Here is a 21,887-nt window from a genome sequence, read left to right as displayed (position 1 = left end):
CTATAGATAGAAAGATTATGATACACAACCATGGGGAAGCACTAATTTAGACTAATTTAGAGAATATGAATCCAACGTTGCTAGAATTGGAGTGTGTACCCTACTCTTTTATTATAAACTATAATGCCTTCTTAACACTTAATAAGGGATGTAGGAAACATACAATTGCACTGCAGTGGTTGAATTCGAATTTGAAGAACAGCATTTTCAATTATAACCTTCTAACTTTTAACTGGCAGTTGAGGGTGTGAACTTTCCATCAATAAAATGGTTGAAAATCATTAGGGAACAAATTCAAATTTCAACAGAAACAAATGATTTTTTATCTATCTAAATTTTACTGGGAGAGTTACCTAATGTTTGTACAAGTAGGCAGTGGCAATGCCACTATAATGAAGGGGATTTAATTGAATTTTATTAGTCAGAAAAACATATATCATAAATAAGGTAAAATTAAATATTTATTTGTATATGAGCTTTTAATTTTTTTATTGTAGTGTGGTAAAGGTAATTCAAAAAGTATTTAGGTTGCATATTCTAATTTTTTTAATCCCCTTATTTAATTTGTTGATGTTTTCTTTATTGATAGGAGGTAGTAAATATTTAATAAAATAATTAAGGTGTGTGCAAGCCTATGGAGACAATGCTCTTCTAACAATCAAAATGGAGTAGTTTTAACAACTACTCCCTCCAGATAAAAAAGAGCGTTTATTTAACCATTTGCACAATCTAATATATTAACTCCCCGGTAAAAATAAGTAATTTGACTAAATTATCCTAAATTAAATAAGCATTAGAATTTGATCACTTACACTTAATAAGCACAAATTTGAAAGAAGAAGGTTAAATTTTTCTTAATTTGATAATTGAATACTCTTTTTGAATTAAAAAAAAAAAAAAGGCAAGTGACATTTTTTTTTTTTTTTGATATATGGAGGGAGTAATAAAAAAGAGAAAAGATAAAACTTGGTTCAGTTAGTGATTTAATATTACGAGAAACATATGGAGAAGTAATCAAGTGGTAGTTAGTAACTGGATGTTTTGAAGTCAGAAGAGAGCAGGTGAAATGCCTTTTCTAGAGTAAGTTGGAAAAGCAAAAATGATTTTATAGGACAGTAGAATGTAGACAGGCACTTGGTGTCAGAAATTAAGCCAAGTTAGAAGGCAGCCACTTTGAGATGTCTTCATTTGGCCACTTGTCAATTTTCTGAGCCTTGATTTGTACTTGCCACCTGCCACACATCCTTAAACTGCTACTCAAATCAATATTCAGTTTGGATTAAACAAGAAAAAGGTAATTTCTTTCTTTTTTCAATTTTACTAGAAAAGCACAGCCAAGAAAAAAAAAATGCAAGAATTAATTAAGTCCAGTGTAGAGTACCCACTTGGAGAAAAAAGCCAAAAGAATCAACAGTATGGAAGATGACCCCAGAAATCGTCTTCTCTTTCTGTGATGACGCATTCTGATTGAGAAAGTTTAGTAGTTAAATTATGGGTTTTTGACATATTGTGGACTGATGATACCAAATCAATGGAGCTAAGGTCCCACCTCCAAGAAAAGCACAAAACTTTTTCAATTTTTTTGAAATAAAGAGACTTTGATCATACCCCTTCATTCAATTTTTGGGTAAGGTGCCGATCTAATTACTGTTCTTTGCAAAAGTTACAATCTTTTTTAATTTTTGGGCCTATGTTTGCGTGGAATTCAATTCCTTTCGTTTGGTTTCTCCTTTTCTGGCTTACTTTTATCTTTTTTCACACTTCCACTAGAATGTTCCTTTGAACCTGCCAAGAAGAATTCCCCACTTATGTTTTGATTTTTTCCCTTTTTCTTTTTTCCTTTTGTAATTTCCCCTAATCTGTATACTTCTGTGGAATGATGATGGTGGGGATATGGGTACCTCTAGTGTCTTCTCACTGAATTTGATCCTTTATCTGCTCTATATTCATCAGATTCCTTCAACTTGTGCTGATTCTTTTAACTATTTGGAAGTGAGTCTCCAATTACATAACGACTTTTTTTTTTTTTTTTTGTTCCTTGTACAACTTTCGGTATGAGTTTTCTGTTTCTTTTATCTTGGATTATAGTAATTCATTTGTTTTTCTTGGTCTGGCAAAGTAGACTTAAATCAGTAGTCGGTAGTCTTTGTGACGGTTGGTTGGGTGGTCATTATTTTGCAGTGATGAGTTTCCACTGGCTTAATGTTTCCATGGGGCAACTTATTTATTACGAGTTTCTATTGCAATATATTATGCTGATATTACAATTTTTCAAGAAGATCATCGTTTTTGTCAGCTGATTATCGGCTCTGTTAGTAGTCATGTTGAATTTGCTTTATTCATATATGCTCCTTTTCTTGATTTGCTATTTGTATGTGTGCAGTTTTCATCTTTGCTTATCGCTCATGTTAATTTTGCTACTTATAGGATCAGGTTGAGATTGCTAGCAAGTTATAACCTAATAAATATCCTTATTTGGCTTTGCAGTGCCTACACACCAGCTGCCGTATTCATATAGCGGACTTGAACTTGTTTGGGATTGAGGCATAGTTATTGTTGTCGCATACCAGTAACAACAATTTTGTTATGGGCTGGCTTGAAAAGATATTTGGAGGTTCCTCACACAAGATCTCTGGCGGACAATATCATGGGGGGTATGAGGGTGGGCAATATCACGGGGGCTACGATGGAGGGCAATATCATGGAGGATACGAGGATAGTACAATTTGGGATGGACCAACTACTTCAGTGGTACTTAGTGATTCTATTGCTAATGGCTTTTAATTTTTTTCTTTCCTCTGTGTTATCTAATAGTTGCTTGGTGCAGGACAAACTGAGCATTTTCCCAAGCTTGTTGCTGAGAAAATGCTCTGAGAAGTTCTAGCTTTTAATAATGTCTTTCCCTTGCTAACTGAATATGGTAATATGGACTGAGTGTAGGATGCATTATCAGATTTTGATAAAGAAGAAATTGATTGTGCCATTGCACTTTCTCTAGCAGAAGAGGATCAGAAAGGAAAAAAAGTAATCGGTAAGTAGCTTGACTAGGATTTCATATGGATGTCTTCCAAGTACAAATATTGAACTTCTGATTGTCTAAATCATCTACCATTGCACTTTCTCTAGCAGAAGAGGATCAGAAAGCGAAAAAAGAAATCGGTAAGTAGCTTGACTAGGATTTAATATGAATGTCTTCCAAGTACAAATATTGAACTTCTGATTGTCTAAATAATCTGCCATTGCACTTTCTCTAGCAGAAGAGGATCAGAAAGCGAAAAAAGTAATCGGTAAGTAGCTTGACTAGGAATTAATATGGATGTCTTCCAGGTACAAATATTGAACTTTTGATTGTCTAAATCATCTAATAATGTAACCGACAAAAAAACTCCCTACTTATTTCCACTCGACAATTTCTTATTTGACTTCATTATAGAACTGTTTACTATATCTGAAGAATTTGGATAATGCTCGCCTTATTGAGATGGTTGGTGGTGCATAAATTTGCGACTCTTGTCCTAAGTTTTCTTTGTAAAATCTGTGTGGTTATAAATGCAGAATCAATCAGAAAAATGATTTTGTCGAGCATGGTCAGACATAATAGAACTTATTTACTGTTCTTTTATCAAGTGGGTTATGGGGAAGAGGTTATATAGTATCTAGGCTAATCTATAATTTTTTATGCAGTTCTAATTTATTTGTGCTTAATTTCTAATCATGTTTATCCTAATCTTCTGCACCACTTAATAGAGAGTGAACCCAACTTGGAGGAAGACAAGGCGCTCGCCAAGGCCCTTCAGGAAAGTTTGAATATGGAGCCGCCTCCACCATCACCACCTCGATATGATTATGGAAGTCTCTTTCCACCACTCTCATACTCATTTCCATATGGGTATAGGTAACACCTCTTCTATTTCACAATCAACTGATGTCATCTCACTTTGTCTATAAGGAGGAGGCGAGTAATGATCTACGTCAAAGTGAAAATGAATTAGCAATATGTGATATTGTGGAAGAATAAGCATCTATTGGCTTCAAGAAGAATAAAATCAATTAGCTATATATAAATGCTGCGGAAGAACAATATATTGGTTTCAAGGACATTCATGTGATATGGTTCTTACTAAGAGTAATGCAATGAAAATTAAAAATTAGCAAGTAATAACTTTTCGATGTGCAGAAGGATGAATAAGATTAATATCTGGTTATGACTATTCTCATTTGATCCTGGGAATGTTCGGTACTTGAAATGTGAAGAACTACTCCATCTGTCTCATTTCACATGGCATGATTTTTAACACTTTCTCTTTTATCACGGTTTTCTCAATATAAGTTGAAATTTGTGATATGCAAATTGTCTCTAAATTTGTAAATTTTATTTTCAAAAAGTCAAGGAATTGATTTCTCAAATCATACCGCAACTAGATGGTTTAATCCTTGTAATCTGAACTGCATTGTTCATTTTCTCTTGCATTTCAACCGAGTAAAGTGCTTCAGCAAGTATATGTTTTGTGTGAATAAATATGCATGTGCCACAGCCTCATCTGTTCATTTTGGCACCATATATAAGATCCCTCAAAGCCTTGTTCTTGAGCACTATTTTCTTTCAGATTCGTGTACATACTATTTTATGTACCGATGTGTGTGAGTGTAGGGTTTGTGCCGGTTGCAATGCTGAAATTGGTCATGGAAGATATTTAAGTTGCATGGGAGCTGTTTGGCATCCAGAGTGTTTCCGTTGTCAAGCTTGCAATCAACCAATTTCTGACTATGAGGTCTAAATGTAGTCAAATTTACTTCAATAGGTTTTATTTCACGCTTCGTTCAATTACTACCTCGACTTGTTGAAATAAAAGCAATTTCTTGTTTTTGCAGTTTTCGATGTCAGATAACCGTCCTTACCATAAATCATGCTACAAAGAACAGCATCACCCAAAATGTGATGTTTGCAAGAACTTTGTAAGTGTTCATTCATATCCAAATTTGCGCTTTTCGTAATTCATTTGGATCTTCTAACCAGCATTACATTCTTCCGGTCTCTAGATTTATCACTTTAGATCAGATATAGACTGGCCTTCCTCAACAGCTGTTTCTGAGTATTATCTGTTCTTGTATGTTTTTGTGCCATCAAAACACTTAGGCAGCATCTGCAATGTTTCCACTTCATATTTTAGGCTGTTGTAGTTACTTCAGCTAAATGATTGCAATTTCAATTCTTTGTTGCATTCAAGCAGTCTACTAATTCTGGTCGAAGGCAAAGATCAGGAAAAAAGAAAAGAAAAGAGAAGGCGAAGCAACTAGAACTGCTATTCTTAGATATTTTAATTTCCGCGTGACTTGAGTAATCCTCAGGGAGATGCCTTATGTTTCATTATGCTTCTGGAGTTTTCTGGAAATCATTCATTTGTTGAGATTGACGTTTTATTATTGTGGTATTGCATCATGAACTTTTACTGTATCTAACATCTTCTTTGGCTGGTAAAATATGACTAACCATATTTTGTATATTTTGCTTTTCTTTTTTATTGACTTTAGATTCCAACAAATTCGGCTGGTCTAATTGAATATAGGGCTCATCCTTTCTGGCTTCAGAAGTATTGCCCATCACATGAAAATGATGGGACACCTCGTTGCTGCAGTTGTGAGAGAATGGAGGTTAGTTGCTACTATACTACTGCCACATTTCTTTTTGGGTTTTGACATGTTTTTTAAGGATGTAAAGTACATATCTGTCTTTAGAGATTAGCAAAACGAATAGGAATATTATAAAACCTGAATATATGTGCCAACCTGCCGCATTTTTTTTCTTCTTGTATTCTTGAATTAACGTAAGGATTTATAATTGTTGTAGCCCGTAGATGCCAGATATCTGATACTTGATGATGGTAGGAAGCTGTGTCTAGAGTGCTGTGACTCTGCGATAATGGACACTCATGAATGTCAACCCCTTTATCTCGAGATACAAGAATTTTATGAAGGTTTAAATATGAAAGTTGAGCAGCAAATTCCTTTGCTTCTAGTTGAAAGACAAGCATTAAATGAAGCTATGGAAGGAGAAAAGCATGTGAGACTTAAGCTCAGAATTTGCCATTTCTTAAGACACTATACAATCACAAGCTGAGAAATCTGCTACCTAACTGCGAACTTTCATTCGTTTGTCTTGATAGGGTCATCATCACATGCCTGAGACTCGAGGACTCTGCCTGTCTGAAGAACAGACCATTAGCACTGTATGAATCTTCCCTTCTTCTGCACTTTCCTTAATTGTCATATACTGTTCAAATTGAAAATTTTATCTTTATCCAAACCATCATGTCAGATTTCAAGGCGGCCAAGGATTGGTGGTTATCGGATTTTGGATATGTTTACAGAACCTTACAGGTTAATTCGACGATGTGAAGTGACAGCTATTCTGATCTTGTACGGTCTTCCTAGGTAATAAATGCCACATTTCCATTCATGCTTAATATAATGGTCTAAAATATCATACCTCATCACATCAGAAAGAAAAATTTACTTGACTCTATCAGGAGACAAATTACTTATAGCTCAGACTTTTCCAGGTTGTTGACTGGTTCAATTTTGGCTCATGAAATGATGCATGCATGGTTGAGACTTAAAGGTGGATCTTTTATTCCAAAAACACTTCGTATATAATATCCTTTTCTCTTTCTGATGATAAGTTTTTCATTTAAATGATTATAGGTTATCCGAGGTTAAGTCCAGAAGTTGAAGAAGGTATATGCCAAGTATTAGCTCACATGTGGTTGGACTCTGAAATTATAGCTGGTTCTGGTAGTAGTTCAACTTCTGCATCTTCATCTGCATCCTCGTCGTCCTCTTCGTCACCATCTACTTCATCAAAGAAAGGGAAACGATCAGACTTCGAGAAGAAACTGGGTGATTTTTTCAAGCACCAGATTGAATCAGATACCTCAGCAGCTTATGGGGATGGATTCAGGGAAGGTAATAAGGCAGTGCTCAAGTACGGTCTCAAGACGACACTTGATCATATGCGGCTTACAGGAACCTTCCCGTGTTAAAATTTTCAGTCATGCTGAGTGTTTCCACGTCAAATGGGATATTCAAAATAAACCTTCTATAGTCTATACTAGTTTGGTAGGACCAAATAGCACATACGATTATAATCATATCACAACAATGAAAAGCTAAAGAGTAAATGCAGCAATAAGATGCTGATACGTTTAATATCACGCTTGTCTACTTCAAGATTGTATACCTGTTCATATAAAGGAAACCCATAAAAAGTGATGCACAAGTATATACCTTTCTTCTCGTTCCCCGAACGGTGCTTCATTTTTTTTTTCAATTTTTTTTTTTTTTTTTTTTTTTTTTTTTTTTTTTGTGGAGAAGAAGGAGATTGATCGTGTAGGCCTAAATGACTCCATGTATGCATGAGCAGCAACAATTGTATTGTATTTGCCTGCTCCTGCAATTATATGGTGGTATTCTCTTATTTTCATCTTATTCAGAGAACATTTTTGGTTGAGATTGCTTCTTCAGCTTACTTCAACTGTGTGAGCTTGTTCTAAGTCAGAAGAGAAGAGGAGAGTAAATATATCAAAAGATCACTCAACTAGGAGGATTGCATTAGGTTGACGGTCATAGTATTAGAGTTTAACTATGATGAATCACTAAATTCATTGGATTGAGCAAAGCGGATAGAGAGGATTCATATACGACGGGAAAGAATCATACAAACCAAGCTATAGTAACATAAAAGATGCAATTGGAACGATGAGCTCTCTCTCTCAAAATATATTGCATATTGCAGTCCACGCGCCTTGTTATTCCCTGCAATTTTCTTGCAACTGAAACAGTTGATGTTGTATATTGTGTTTGAGTCGCATCCATCAAGAATTAATATTGAGAGAAAAAAAAAAAAAAAAAAAAGAGAAAAGGAAGGGAATAGGAACTAAATGAACATTACAGAGGCCACAACTAGTCTTAAACATTTAAGAACAAAAGTTATAATTTCAGAACTATTATCCAAGATCCTAAATTTAATAAATAATACTTCCTCTGTTTCAATTTATGTGAACCTTTTACTATTTTGCGAGTCTATAACGTGGTTCTTTGACCACGTTTTCCTTACATTTTCCCTAAATTATCTATCTATATATCTATATAATCCTGGGACATAGGCGCCGGTGACGTGGCAGCCTCACAATCCAGATTCATATTTTTCTTTTTTCTCAAATTTTTGTCTGCTAGATTTAAAAATATAAATGTGACGTCACTTGGAAGGGTTATGACCTTTCCATCTCCTGTAGTAGTTACGTATCCTTCACAAATAAACCTTCCGGATTGATGTTCACTGCCAACATTGAAAACGCTCACTCCAAGAATACGACCCTGTTTTGGTTCTCTCTGCGCTTTTCCTTCGTCCTTCTGTCTTTCAAAGCGAAAATTATATGTTGATGTTTCTGCGCGGCGCCACCGCTTTCCTTCCTTCCTTTACTTGCAGGCTGCTTAGTTATTAATTAGTATAATAATGTCATCTTCGGAAAGTTTTCAGTGATTACTCAAATGAGTGGTAAATTGGTGTTGCTTTTGTTATTATATTCATGAATATTTTTTGGATTTTCTCCTCATGGTATACTTAGATTAGAAATAAATCAATGTTTGTAGTCTCAGTATATTTTCACTTAACCCCTATAAGCATTCAGTTTCTGCTGGATACATGTGGTATGTTTAAATCAGATCCAGGATTGGCAAGTTTCCTACGAGTTTTAGAGTTCTGATGACAACCAATTAATAGAATTACCTTTATCTTTTTTCTCCAACTTTTGGGGTTTTCGCCTATTAACTATGTCTAAATTATACAACCCATGAGGTCAATTTCTTTTTCACCGCTAAAATCCTTCTTCTTTTTACAATACAATGCAAATGCTGGGAAATTGAAGTCGCAAGGACATGGATAGGGCCATTCTGGACTATATTCTTCCTCGTGTTTGAGATGTGCTTGATACGGTTTGCTTTTAGTATATTCTTAGTGTCGCCACCTAATTTATTATGAAAAATTAGGAAAACCGAATTTAAAGATTTTTCAAAGATAAGTAAAAAAAAATCTTTTGAACCAGAGTTTGAGGTAAGGACTCTGATGATCCACTAAGAAAGATTTTACGCACCCTAGTATTAAAGATCCGTAGAATATGATTGACCTAAGAGCTTCAATGTGTGATTATTTGTTAAAGATGATGTTTTTGATTTTTCGCAAAAAGAATCATTCTTTTCGTATCATAATTATGGTCCCAAAAAGTTTAGCAAAAGTTCCCCGGGGGGGGGGGGGGATTTTGATTAAAAAATCCACACAAGTGTTCAACTCACTTCATTGCCGGACTAGAACACACCCGAGATTTCTCTTTAGCAGGATCGCTACTATTCTAGTCCAAATGAAATGGATTTAATACTTACAGGCTATATATATATGGAAAATATGAAGTATATCACCGATTTTGATACTTATATATAAAAGAATAATACACGTTTATTTTATGCAAACTCATTTTTATTTCTTGAAGCCTGCGAAATCAAACCGCATTCTATGTTTCCAGGATCCGTCAAAACCCAAGCCCACTAAGCAGTCCAGTTTTTATTGTTGGGATTCCAGGCCCCCAAAATTATTCCAAAATCTTTACCACCGTTTTAAAAAACAATCGGATTGATGCTTCTTTTAACCGAGGCTCAATTTGTCCTTAAAATGTTTTTCAGCCTCTTTTATCACACCAAACATTAACAGTTTCATACTTAAAGTCCATGTCTCAACGGTCCAAACATTAAAATGGAAGGGCATTTTTAGTCAAGTTTTTGAAAGAAGTGACCAATTCATTTTAGACTTGAAACCATTTTCTTTCCAATAAATCCCATTTACTGCTACTGCTTAAAAAATCGAGACAGCTTCAAAGAAAAGAAAACCAACTCTTGAAACTTTTTTTTTTTAGTTTAAGAAAAAAAAGAGTTAGTAGCCGTGGTTCGAAAATTGGTTTGTTTTGGCGACTTACCTAAATCACTAAGTATTTTCCTAACTTCTAACATGCATAATGGGTTCCAATAATCACGTATATCAGTACATATACAACATACATACATACATAAAGGAGGAAGAAAGAGAATCAGATTTCCAACTGATGGCCCTATCCCGCCCATCGGTGCCATTTTTACCCACTAGCTGGGCCTTCAAGACATATTAGCTTCTCTTTCACATTTATTTCTCACGGACTAGATCAACAGGAATGTTGGGCCTTTGGCCCAATGAATTTTTTGCAGTAGAAACGCCCCAGAACCATAGGATTTTCATGCAAGCAAAGAGGAAAGAAACGTAAATTAGAGAATACCCAAGATATTCTAAGTACAGGGATATATGACATATTAATGTGTTGAAATGAAACAATTACCACTTTTGGAAGAACATTTAGGCAGGCAGAACACATATTAATATTTATGAGTCAAGGTAAAGGCCAAATTCATGATTTATAAGCCCAACAACACAAGGCCCACACGAAACACAGTAGAATGAAGAAGGAAGAAGAGAAATAGAGCCCAAATACACAAGTAATATACAACTGGTCACAAGATTTATTCATAGCACAGGTATACATTCTCTTCCATCTGATATACACAACTATAGGGATGCCAAAATAGCACCAAAAGGAAAGCTTTTATTTCCTTAATCCTAATGCAACACAAGATCCAAGGGATTTCATGAATCCCAGGCATGGTAGGCATTAGGGAAAGCTTAAGCTTAATCCCCAAGTGCTAACTTACTTCCCTAAGTTTGTGCTAAACTTAGTGATATACAAATGAAAGGATATGTGCATACATAGTTATACCAGGCCAGAACTAATTCAAAGATCATAGTTAATAGAATGACAAAGTCCAAAGACTAAGTTCACAAACAAACAAACTCAACTGAGTCCTAAAAGAGGTAAGGAAAGAGGGAAGGAAAAGAGATGAAGACATGGACTTCAATTAGCAGAATGAATCAACCAATAGCAAGTAGAGAATTATCACGTGAAGACAATTAACCAAAGAAAAACCAAGCCTGGACTTATGTGACTTAACAAGACTCATTCTACCTTCCTCTTTAAAAGGTCTATTCCTCTTTTAGTTAGCATTCCTAATACAGCCAAGATTACATCAACACAACAATTCATTCTCCTATTTTCTTTATTTACTGGTAGGGGTGGGCGTTCGGTATACAGTTCGGTTTCGGTAATTCGGTAATTGAAAGTAGATACCAAATACCGAACTTTTGAACTTTGGTTCGGTAATCGGTAAATCGTAATTCGGTAATCGGTAAGTCAAACTTCGGTTCGGTACGGTATTCAGTAATACCATATTAAGTCGAGTTCACTGTATTACATCAATGGTTAGATAACAAGCACAGATTTGGGGTTTCTTAATTTTTTCAAGCACAGATTTGGGGTTTCTTAATTTTTTTAGCTGTAAATTTGGATACCCAGATTTGTGCATTTTGAATGAATATATGTGATTAATAGTGACAGTTGATTTGGGGATTCAACTTTCAAGATTTGTTATGAGTAAAAACTCCATGTCCTTAAATGATGAAGTTGTATCACTAACACATAATTAGCAGCCTCCTCAATGTTTTAGTGCCTCTAAAGCTTAATATTTATACATTAAATAAGAAAAACAGGAAATTGAAATTCGAAACTCACTCATGATTTTTCACTTTCAGTTGTCTTGGCCTGTTGGAACTGCACTTTTTGATAAATCATCTGCAACATTTATAAGATGTAAAAGATCAGAATAACAGGTTTTCATTTTTCTCAACAATCAGTGCTCAAAATGCAATTGACATGATCTACGCTAACGGTTAATAATATAAGGAGAGCATGAGAACTTTCACTATCAAAGAAATGTATAAGCTAAGGACATGGGCTGATGGGCAGATCGCAGATGGGCTGGACTATTAATTTAATGGCCCTCTATTTAATAACTATTTCGGTATTCGGGAAATACCGAATTACCGAACTTATAATTACCGAATACTTGAAGGGAAGCCTTGGCGTAACTGGTAAAGTTGCTGCCATGTGACCAAGAGGTCACGGGTTCGAGCCGTGGAAACAGCCTCTTGCAGAAATGCAAGGTAAGGCTGCGTACAATAGACCCTTGTGGTCCGGCCCTTCCCCGGACCCCGCGCATAGCGGGAGCTTAGTGCACCGGGCTGCCCTTTTTTTTTATAATTACCGAATACCGAAACCGAGTACCGAACTTTTTTAATTTTATTACCGAAAACCGAACCAAAAACCGAAATACTGAAACCCTCGATTCGGTTCGGTAATTCGGTTATCGGTGTTTTATGCCCAGCCCTATTTACTGGAAAACAACCATCAAGATGTGTTATCATATTCTATCCCTAAGTTAGACAAGTGATTCTACTAATCAGTGCTGATTCAATACTTAGATCATGAGGAAATCATTACAAAGAACATGATCAAATAAGGTCATTCATGCCATTTATCTCAGCCAAACCTCAAACAGGACAGACTTTTAATGACATAGCACATTGCATAAAAACTCACATAGTTCAAACCTTAGGCCATAACTGGCAAAACCAGATTCCAGGAATTCAAGTAAGTAGACCGAAATACTGAAACCCTCGATTCGGTTCGGTAATTCGGTTATCGGTGTTTTATGCCCAGCCCTATTTACTGGAAAACAACCATCAAGATGTGTTATCATATTCTATCCCTAAGTTAGACAAGTGATTCTACTAATCAGTGCTGATTCAATACTTAGATCATGAGGAAATCATTACAAAGAACATGATCAAATAAGGTCATTCATGCCATTTATCTCAGCCAAACCTCAAACAGGACAGACTTTTAATGACATAGCACATTGCATAAAAACTCACATAGTTCAAACCTTAGGCCATAACTGGCAAAACCAGATTCCAGGAATTCAAGTAAGTAGACCAACATAAAACCTTCAAGCACCATATCTTTTTAAAAGCAATTAACATTAAACCACTGATTCATTCAAAAGGATGAGGTGGCAGAAATGCCCCTTCTCTAGTCTATTTTAAAAGGTTCCAATTTTAAAGAATAGTATGAAAAAAGGTGCCACCCACAATACTGCCATAGTCTAGATGTTACACTCACCAGATTGCCAAGTCCAAAAAGCAAGCATACTTCCAGTTTTTTTTTTTTTTTAAATAGGTAATGTATGACACAGTCTAGACTAATCCTTTCTATAAACAGATTTTAAAGAACACAAGAAAAACAAGACTTGCCTCAAGCAACTTCATCACAACCACTTATGCCTTGTACCATTTTACCAAAGAAAGAAAACAAATATAAACTTGGCAAGAAACAGCTAAACCAGTTGGCCTAAAAGCAAATAGCATTAGTTTTGAATCACACAGTTACAGGTTGGTTCAAAAAAGACCAAAATAAACCTCTTATACTTGACAAAGTAGGATCAAGCATATTGCAAGAAATTCATCTAGCCCAAGAATAACTCCACACTCTATGTTCATTCATACACATTTTAATCTTTCTTTTTTCCTTTTAAGCTAAACATGATTCAAGAGCAGTCTAAGTGAATTAATCAAGATCAGGGCATATCTCATATAACACAGGCCTTTCTTTTTAGGAATGAGACAGCAAAACAGGCAGAGTACTTTAGAAAACTAACTATCATTCAAACAAATAAATCACTACATAAGGTCATATCCCACCATAGTTTAATCAATCAGCTAGCATGTTCACATAAGTCTGTTAGGTTCTTAAAGGATTTAAACATGAATTCTTATAAGACTTATTAACTAGACTAAGCTTATTAACTAGACTAAGCATCCTTCCAGAATAACAATATTTGTTACCAGATCGCTTTCTAGTTTAGACAACTCATAGCCTATAAACCAACCAACCAAAAACTAAACGAAAACTAAGCTATTTTAGCTAATCACAATATAAAACAGTAGGCATATGACTAGAACAAGAAAACAAGAGAATTAACTCAAATAGACATACACAACATTAAAAGACAACTAGCTAGTAATCTTATAAACATTAAGCACATGACTAAAACGAGAAGAAAAAACAAGAGAAACTAACTTAACCAAACATGATAGACATAAACAACAATAGAAGACAACTAAACTAACAACTTCATACTCATAAGCAGGTTACCTTTTGCGAGTCGAGATTCAAACTTGATGATTTATGCCTCCAAACCCCAAACTCAAGCCATAGAACTTAACAAAAATGCAAGCAAAAGAAAAGAGTTGCCCCTTTCCTTCTTTTAAAATTTTACTGGACTCAGAAATTTCTTAAAAAAGACTTCAATCAGATTTTGAAAGAAATCTTCAAGTATTTCGAGTCTAAACGAGTACATTTGCAGAAAAATATTTTTCTTTCCTCCTTTTTTCCAACAAGCAAAATAGGCCCCCTTTAAATAGAGAAACCTAGAATTTCAAAACCCACTCTTGTTCGATGTGGGATAACTCCCCTTGTGGGGTTTCCTCCTTACACCCAACTTTGGAGGGTTAGGATTAAACACAAAACAAACAAAGGGTCAGGTCTGCCTAAAAAAAAAGGTCGATCTTTTAGGTTCCAAATGAACCAATAGCAAATCAAGATTCAAAATTCACAAACGACCAAAATCGATTAAAGTATATAAACGTTCAACGTTCACAAAGCAGAGAAAAGCATGCTAACAAGGACGAGATAACACCTCGTTTGGGTAGAGAAAGGTGGAAATCGAAGGAGGCAATTAATGCTTTACCCAAAATCGACCAAACCAGGTCTGTAAGAACCCTCAAAGCCCTTTAAGGCTTTGTTTGCCTGATTGAATAAGTGAAGAAGGGGCCTTGCCCCCTTAATCGTTTAGTGACTTGGGCCAGGTCTGGCCTAGTTGGGCTGGACTCGGTCCAATTGAAAGAGAATAGGGGCGGCCCGACCTAATATGCCCATGTGTGTATATATATGATATATCTATGTATATATCTCATATATACGGGCATATATATATATATATATATATATATATATATGTAAAGAGATTGATTATTAAATAAATTAATCAAAGATAAACAACCAACTAATAAAAACAAAACACGATTGATTTTCATAAAATTATGAATTCACAAGTATGACCTTAATTGAATTAAACAATGAATTTATTATTTCAATCATGGCCCTATTTGACTAATTAAATGACTATTTCAATCATAGCCATAATTAAAGACATAATAAGAAAACTCCAAATATTAATCATAATTAATTTGAAAATTGTCCACATAAATGATTGTGCAGAAATTAAAATTTGAGGGTAGAAATGATTACTTTATTTTAATCAATCAATTTTCCTTGAATTAAAATGGGATAAATATATGCTCTGATAATTTGAACAATTAAATAATTAACCATTTTCTGATTGAAAATAGTAAAATGCATCATTAGTTGTTGTAACAAATAAGTAATTTCTAAATGGTGTATTATAGAAAAATATTTTACCAAACAATATTGGTAAAACATTATTTGCACGGATTATAAAACCATTTTGATTTGATGCCTTTAAAAAAAAAAAAAAAAAAAAAAAGATGAAAACCTGTGTTATCTCGTCTAAAATTCAAGTACTTTAATAAAATTAAAACAATTATAGGAGGTCAAAAATTAGGTGTCAACAGTGCTCTCAGTTTTCTATTCTTAGTTCTTTGTATAATCTTGGCTTAATACCCAGATGGACCCTTAAACTTGGCATGTTTTGTAAGATAGACATATAAACTTATAAGGTGACCAGATAGACACTTAAACTTACTCAAAGTGTATTTTTCAAGTTTTTCAGTTGTTTTGAAAACAAAAACTATATTTTTCAAATACTCACAATTTTCATGGCCAAACAAGACCTAAATATATCACAAAATATTTTTTTTAAGATGCAAAAATAAGGCAAACGCATATACATGAGACTATAAATGTGCACTTAAACCAATAAATACTCGCTAATCGCAATTTTGCAGCTTTCAAGTAACTCGGTTTTTTTTTTTACACTTGAATAATTAAAAAACAATAACTTTAACCAATAAAAATCCTTAAAAAAAGAAATTTCAAATTAAGAAATTTCTTTTTTTTAAGGATTTTCTTCTCGGCTTTACAATTTTCTTAATTTGAAATTTCTTTTACACTTGAAATACTGAACTTAGAAATTTCTTAATTTGAAATTTCTTTTTTTAAGGATTTTTATTGGTTAAAGTTATTGTTTTTTAATTATTCAAGTGTAAAAAAAAATCCGAGTTAATTGAAAGCTGCAAAATTGCGATTAGCGAGTATTTATTGGTTTAAGTGCACATTTATAGTCTCATGTATATGCGTTTGCCTTATTTTTGCATTTTAAAAAAAATATTTTGTGATATATTTAGGGCTTGTTTGGCCATGAAAATTGTGAGTGTTTGAAAAATATAGTTTTTGTTTTCAAAACAACTGAAAAACTTGAAAAATACACTTTGAGTAAGTTTAAGTGTCTATCTGGTCACCTTATAAGTTTATATGCTTATCTTACAAAACATGTCAAGTTTAAGGGTCCATCGTGGAATATGCTCAGGTGCATAAAAGATTATGGATACCTAACATATGTTTGATTTAATTCTTGTTTGATGTTTCAGGTTCACTCTCCAAATAAAATGTGGTGAAGTGAAAAGCAAACTAGAATTGCCATCTGTTATGGTGTTGTCAAAGTATTCTTTTTCACCAAACATTTTCAATTTATTGCTCTGGATTTCTCACTGCCCATACAATTAAGATGTTTCCACCAAAAAATTTCTTATTGCTTGTGATGTGTGCTTTTCTTTATCTCAATGTTATAGGTTTTTTTTTTTTTTAAAGCAACTCTACATATTTTCATTATGCTGTCGTCCACTAATTTAATTACTCTCAAAATAGATTTACATATTGAATGTTCATCTAACCTTTCCTGCATAGGTAATTGTTAGGTGTGGAATTGGCCAAACAAGTCAATTCTTTTGTTCACATAGTCGTGATGTAAGCGCTTACCTCATAATAGTCGTGATGTAAGCGCTTACCTCATCATAGGAAATTCATTCCTATAAATAGGTAGCTTATGGTTCATTTGTAAGATATCATTAAGATCATTTGCTATACACATCCCAAGAGAGAAAAAATCTAAGAGAAATACTCTTAGTGAAAGGCCTAAGTAAGAGAAGGTCTTTGAGAGAATTTTCTGTGGTAAAATTCTTGAGTGTAATTGGGATTGGAGTTGTGAGGTTGAGTGTTGTAAACACTTGTAATATTTCTTCTTTAATAAGATCTGCAGCAGCAACGTGGACGTAGCTCTCACATTGAGGGTGAACCACTATAAATCTGTGTGTGCTATTTATTCTTCGCTTACATCACGGCGTAAGTAGGTTCTGTCTAAGGAGGTTGGTATTTAAGTGGTCCAGCTGTGACCCTCCAATCTTTCCTGGGAACCTGCTTACAAAGGTCGGATTTGGGATTTAAATCCTAACAACTGGTATCAGAGCAACAGGTTGTGTTGTGATTTAGAAACGATGGGAGGCGAAGATGGTACGACGCACGGCATCGGTAAATTCGATGGTACAGATTTTGCGTTCTGGAGAATGCAAATTGAAGATTATTTATATGGCAGAAAGCTTCATGAACCTCTGAGTCCGAAACCAGAGGAGATGAAGCAAGCAGATTGGGATCTCCTCGACAGACAAGTTCTGGGAGTCATTCGACTGACGCTGTCGAAGAACGTTGCTCACAACGTGGCAAAGGAGAAGACCACCGCAGATATGATGAAGGTATTGTCTGACATGTATGAGAAACCTTCGGCCAATAATAAGGTATTTCTCATGAAGAAACTATTTCATCTAAAGATGATGGAAAATGCTCATGTTGCTGCACACATAAATGAATTCAATACCATTGTAAATCAATTGTCATCGGTAAAAATTGACTTCGATGATGAAGTGCAAGCTCTAATTTTGTTGGCATCCCTACCAAATAGCTGGGAGCCAATGAGAGCAGCGGTTAGTAATTCTGTCGGCAGTGACAAACTAAAGTTCAACGATGTTAGGGATCGTATCCTTGCTGAGGAGGTGCGCAGGACAGATTCTGGAGAGGCATCGACGAGTTCTGTTTTTAATGTTGAAAACAGAAGCAGAAATTATGACAGAAACTACAACCGAAATAAGGGCAGATCGAAGTCAAGGAATGGCAGGGGTCAATCCAGACCAGGACGAACATTTGATTGTTGGAACTGTGGAAAACCAGGTCACTTCAAGAAGAACTGCAGGGCGCCAAAGAAGGAGGACAACAAGGGGGCTGGAATCAATGCTGCTACGGAAGACATTGGCGATGCGTTGTTGCTATCGGTTGACAGCCCGATAGACTCTTGGGTCCTTGATTCAGGAGCGTCCTTTCATACCACCCCACATCATGATATAATGACAAACTACGTGGCTGGGAATCTCGGCAAAGTTTATTTAGCCGATGGAGAGCCGCTAGACGTTGTTGGCACGGGAGACATTAATTTGAAGATGTCAAATGGATCCTCGTGGAAGATTACATAAGTTAGACATGTTCCAAAGCTGATGCGAAACCTGATTTCAGTAGGTCAGCTTGATGATGAGGGATATGATCTCAACTTTGGTAATGGGTCTTGGAAGGTGGCGAAAGGTGCTATGGTAGTTGGCCGAGGAAAGAAGATTGGCACTCTCTACATGACGGATAGCTGTCGTGATATTGTTGCTGTGGTTGACAACACAAAGAAGACAGATTTGTGGCATTGTCGGCTTGGGCATATCAGCCAGAAGGGGATGAAGCTGTTGGTGACAAATGGCTTAATTCCTGAGCTGAAGACGGTGGACCTTCATACGTGTGAGAGCTGCATTCTCGGAAAACAAAAGCGAGTAAGCTTCTCAAGTGCAGGCAGAGAGTTGAAGGTCGAAAAGTTGGAATTGGTGCACACAGACGTGTGGGGACCTACCACTGTACCCTCCCTTGGAGGATCACACTACTATGTGACCTTCATTGATGATTCAACCAGGAAGGTATGGGTTTATTTTATGAAAAATAAATCCGATGTGTTTAGTGTATTCAAAAGATGGAAAGCCATGGTCGAGAATGAAACAAACCTCAAGTTGAAGTGTTTGAGGTCCGACAACGGCGAAGAATACACTGATGGTGATTTCAAATGGTATTGTGCCGATAATGGGATCAAGATGATGAAGACTATTCCTGGAACGCCGCAACAGAATGGAGTAGCCGAAAGAATGAACCGAACGTTGAACGAGCGTGCTCGGAGTATGAGAATACACTCTGGACTGCCCAAGACATTCTGGCAGATGCAGTCAATACCGCGGCCTTCTTAATTAACCGAGGACCGTCAGTTCCCTTGGATTTCAGAATTCCAGAAGAAGTCTGGAGTGGCAAGAAGGTAAATCTTTCATTTCTGAAAGTGTTCGGTTGCTTATCATATGTTCATAATGATGATACGACTAGAAGCAAGCTTGATCCAAAATCAAAGAAGTGTTACTTTATTGGCTATGGTGACACCGAGCTTGGTTACCGATTTTGGGATGAACAAAATCGGAAGATCATCCGAAGCAGGAATGTTGTCTTCAACGAAGAGGTGCTGTACAAAGACAAGTTGCAAAACAATTCAGAATGTCAGGACAAGGAATCGGAAATAGTCGATTTGAGGGACTTCCCGACACCTGAGCCGCAGCCAGGTACAGCCGAGGCAGAGGAACAAACAATCCGAGAAGGTGCTGATGAAAGTGCTGATTCTGAAACAAATGAACAGACGCCAATCACAAAACTGCGTAGATCATCCAGGATCAGGAAGCCGCTTCACAAGTACTCTCCATCCCTCAACTACATTCTACTCACTGATAGAGGGGAGCCGAAATGTTATGAAGAAGCAATGCAAGTCGATGAATCGACTAAGTGGGAGCTGGCAATGAAGGATGAAATGGATTCACTATCGGCAAATCATACATGGGAATTATCCGAGTTGCCAAAGGATAAAAAGGCATTGCAAAACAAATGGGTTTATCGGATAAAGGAAGAACCCAATGGAAGCAAGCGTTATAAAGCAAGGCTGGTTGCAAAGGGATTTCAACAGAAAGAAGGCATTGACTATACGGATATCTTCTCTCCCGTAGTCAAGATGGTGACTATCAGAACTGTTCTTGGGCTGGTAGCAAAGGAAAATCTACATCTGCAACAGATGGACGTGAAAACTGCATTTCTTCACGGTGATCTAGACGAGGAAATCTACATGCGACAGCCGGAGGGATTCAAAATCAAAGGAAAGGAGAATCTGGTGTGCAAACTTCAAAAGAGTCTGTACGGACTAAAACAGGCTCCAAGACAGTGGTATTTAAAGTTTGACAGCTTTATGAAGAAAGCTGATTTTTCAAGGTGCGAGGCAGATCACTGCTGTTACTTCAAAAAATTTGAAGACTCGTACATGATACTGCTACTCTATGTCGACGACATGCTAATCGTAGGAGCAAACCTACAGGAGATTGATCAGTTGAAAAAAGGGTTATCGGAAGAGTTTGCAATGAAGGATTTGGGAGCTGCAAAGCAAATCATTGGGATGAGAATCAACCGAAGCAAGGAGGGCATCAAACTCTCACAAGAAGAATATGTGAGGAAAGTTATCAAAAGGTTTAACATGCATGATGCCAAGCGAGTCAGCACTCCCTTGGCTGGACACTTTCGGTTGTCAAAGGATCAGTCGCCGACAACCGAGGATGAGAAGAAGCAGATGGACAAGATACCTTATGCATCTGCAATCGGTAGTCTTATGTATGCAATGATATGTACAAGGCCAGATATTGCACATGCAGTGGGAGTTGTCAGCCGATTTATGAGCAATCCGGGAAAGCAACACTGGGAGGCTGTGAAGTGGATATTCAGATATCTGAAAGGCAGCTCGAGTTCAGCTCTGTATTTCCGAAAATCAAAAACAGGATTGCAAGGGTATGTTGATGCTGACAACGGTGGTGATATTGATAGCAGAAAGAGCACATCCGGGTATGTTTACACCTTCGGAGGTACTGCAATCTCTTGGGTTTCCAAGTTGCAAAAGATAGTAGCTCTCTTTAGTTGTGAGGCTGAGTACGTTGCTGTGACGGAGGCCACAAAGGAAATGATGTGGCTACAATCTTTTCTGCGGGAATTGGATCAGGACCACGAGGAAAGTGTGCTATATTGTGATAGCCAAAGCGCCATTCATTTGGCAAAAAACCCGGTTTACCATGCTCGAACGAAGCACATACAACTCCGGTACCATTTCATTAGATCAGCTTTGGAAGATGGAGCGCTGGTGCTTGAGAAGATCGCAGGGAGTCAGAATCCAGCAGACATGCTGACAAAGGCAGTGACGATAGACAAACTGAAGCTATGCTCAACTTCAGTTAGCCTGCACGAAGTATGAAAGTAGGAAAGAGCTGCTGCATCGATCAAAGTGTGAAGACAAATTAAAATTAGTCTTCAAGTGGGAGATTTGTTAGGTGTGGAATTGGCCAAACAAGTCAATTCTTTTGTTGACATAGTCGTGATGTAAGCGCTTACCTCATAATAGTCGTGATGTAAGCGCTTACCTCATCATAGGAAATTCATTCCTATAAATAGGTAGCTTATGGTTCATTTGTAAGATATCATTAAGATCATTTGCTATACACATCCCAAGAGAGAAAAAATCTAAGAGAAATACTCTTAGTGAAAGGCCTAAGTAAGAGAAGGTCTTTGAGAGAATTTTCTGTGGTAAAATTCTTGAGTGTAATTGGGATTGGAGTTGTGAGGTTGAGTGTTGTAAACACTTGTAATATTTCTTCTTTAATAAGATCTGCAGCAGCAACG

The 21,887-nt window shown here is 36.2% G+C and overlaps 1 protein-coding gene and 1 long non-coding RNA gene across 10 annotated transcripts; one reads left to right on the top strand and one right to left on the bottom strand.

Moving 5' to 3' along the window:
* The first annotated feature begins 1,407 nt into the window (after positions 1-1,407).
* LOC132621778 (protein DA1-related 1) lies at positions 1,408-7,298 on the top strand. 9 transcript variants are annotated; one of them, XM_060336172.1, is made up of 14 exons: positions 1,408-1,627; positions 2,488-2,751; positions 2,941-3,031; positions 3,127-3,159; positions 3,255-3,287; positions 3,748-3,895; positions 4,652-4,772; positions 4,873-4,956; positions 5,533-5,652; positions 5,849-6,061; positions 6,165-6,227; positions 6,317-6,432; positions 6,561-6,619; positions 6,703-7,298. In XM_060336172.1, exons 2-14 carry the CDS (start codon positions 2,587-2,589, stop codon positions 7,038-7,040), a joined length of 1,584 nt encoding a protein of 527 aa, XP_060192155.1. In that variant the 5' UTR covers positions 1,408-1,627; positions 2,488-2,586; the 3' UTR covers positions 7,041-7,298. The 9 variants fall into 9 exon arrangements, with proteins under 9 accessions (XP_060192155.1, XP_060192156.1, XP_060192159.1 ...); XM_060336173.1 differs by having other exon boundaries at positions 1,408-1,632; XM_060336176.1 differs by lacking the exon at positions 1,408-1,627 and adding an exon at positions 1,639-1,992 and having other exon boundaries at positions 3,130-3,159; positions 3,258-3,287.
* A 2,627-nt stretch (positions 7,299-9,925) lies between these two features.
* On the bottom strand, positions 9,926-14,769 carry LOC132621779 (uncharacterized). Its single transcript, XR_009575690.1, has 2 exons — positions 14,181-14,769; positions 9,926-11,759 (listed from the first exon to the last, which is right to left on the bottom strand). It is a non-coding gene; the product is annotated as an uncharacterized LOC132621779 (long non-coding RNA).
* Positions 14,770-21,887: the final 7,118 nt, after the last annotated feature.

The sequence above is a fragment of the Lycium barbarum genome, chromosome 12 (genome assembly GCF_019175385.1).
Source record: "Lycium barbarum isolate Lr01 chromosome 12, ASM1917538v2, whole genome shotgun sequence".
NCBI lineage: Eukaryota > Viridiplantae > Streptophyta > Magnoliopsida > Solanales > Solanaceae > Lycium > Lycium barbarum.
This window is presented reverse-complemented; position numbering and strand designations above follow the sequence as displayed.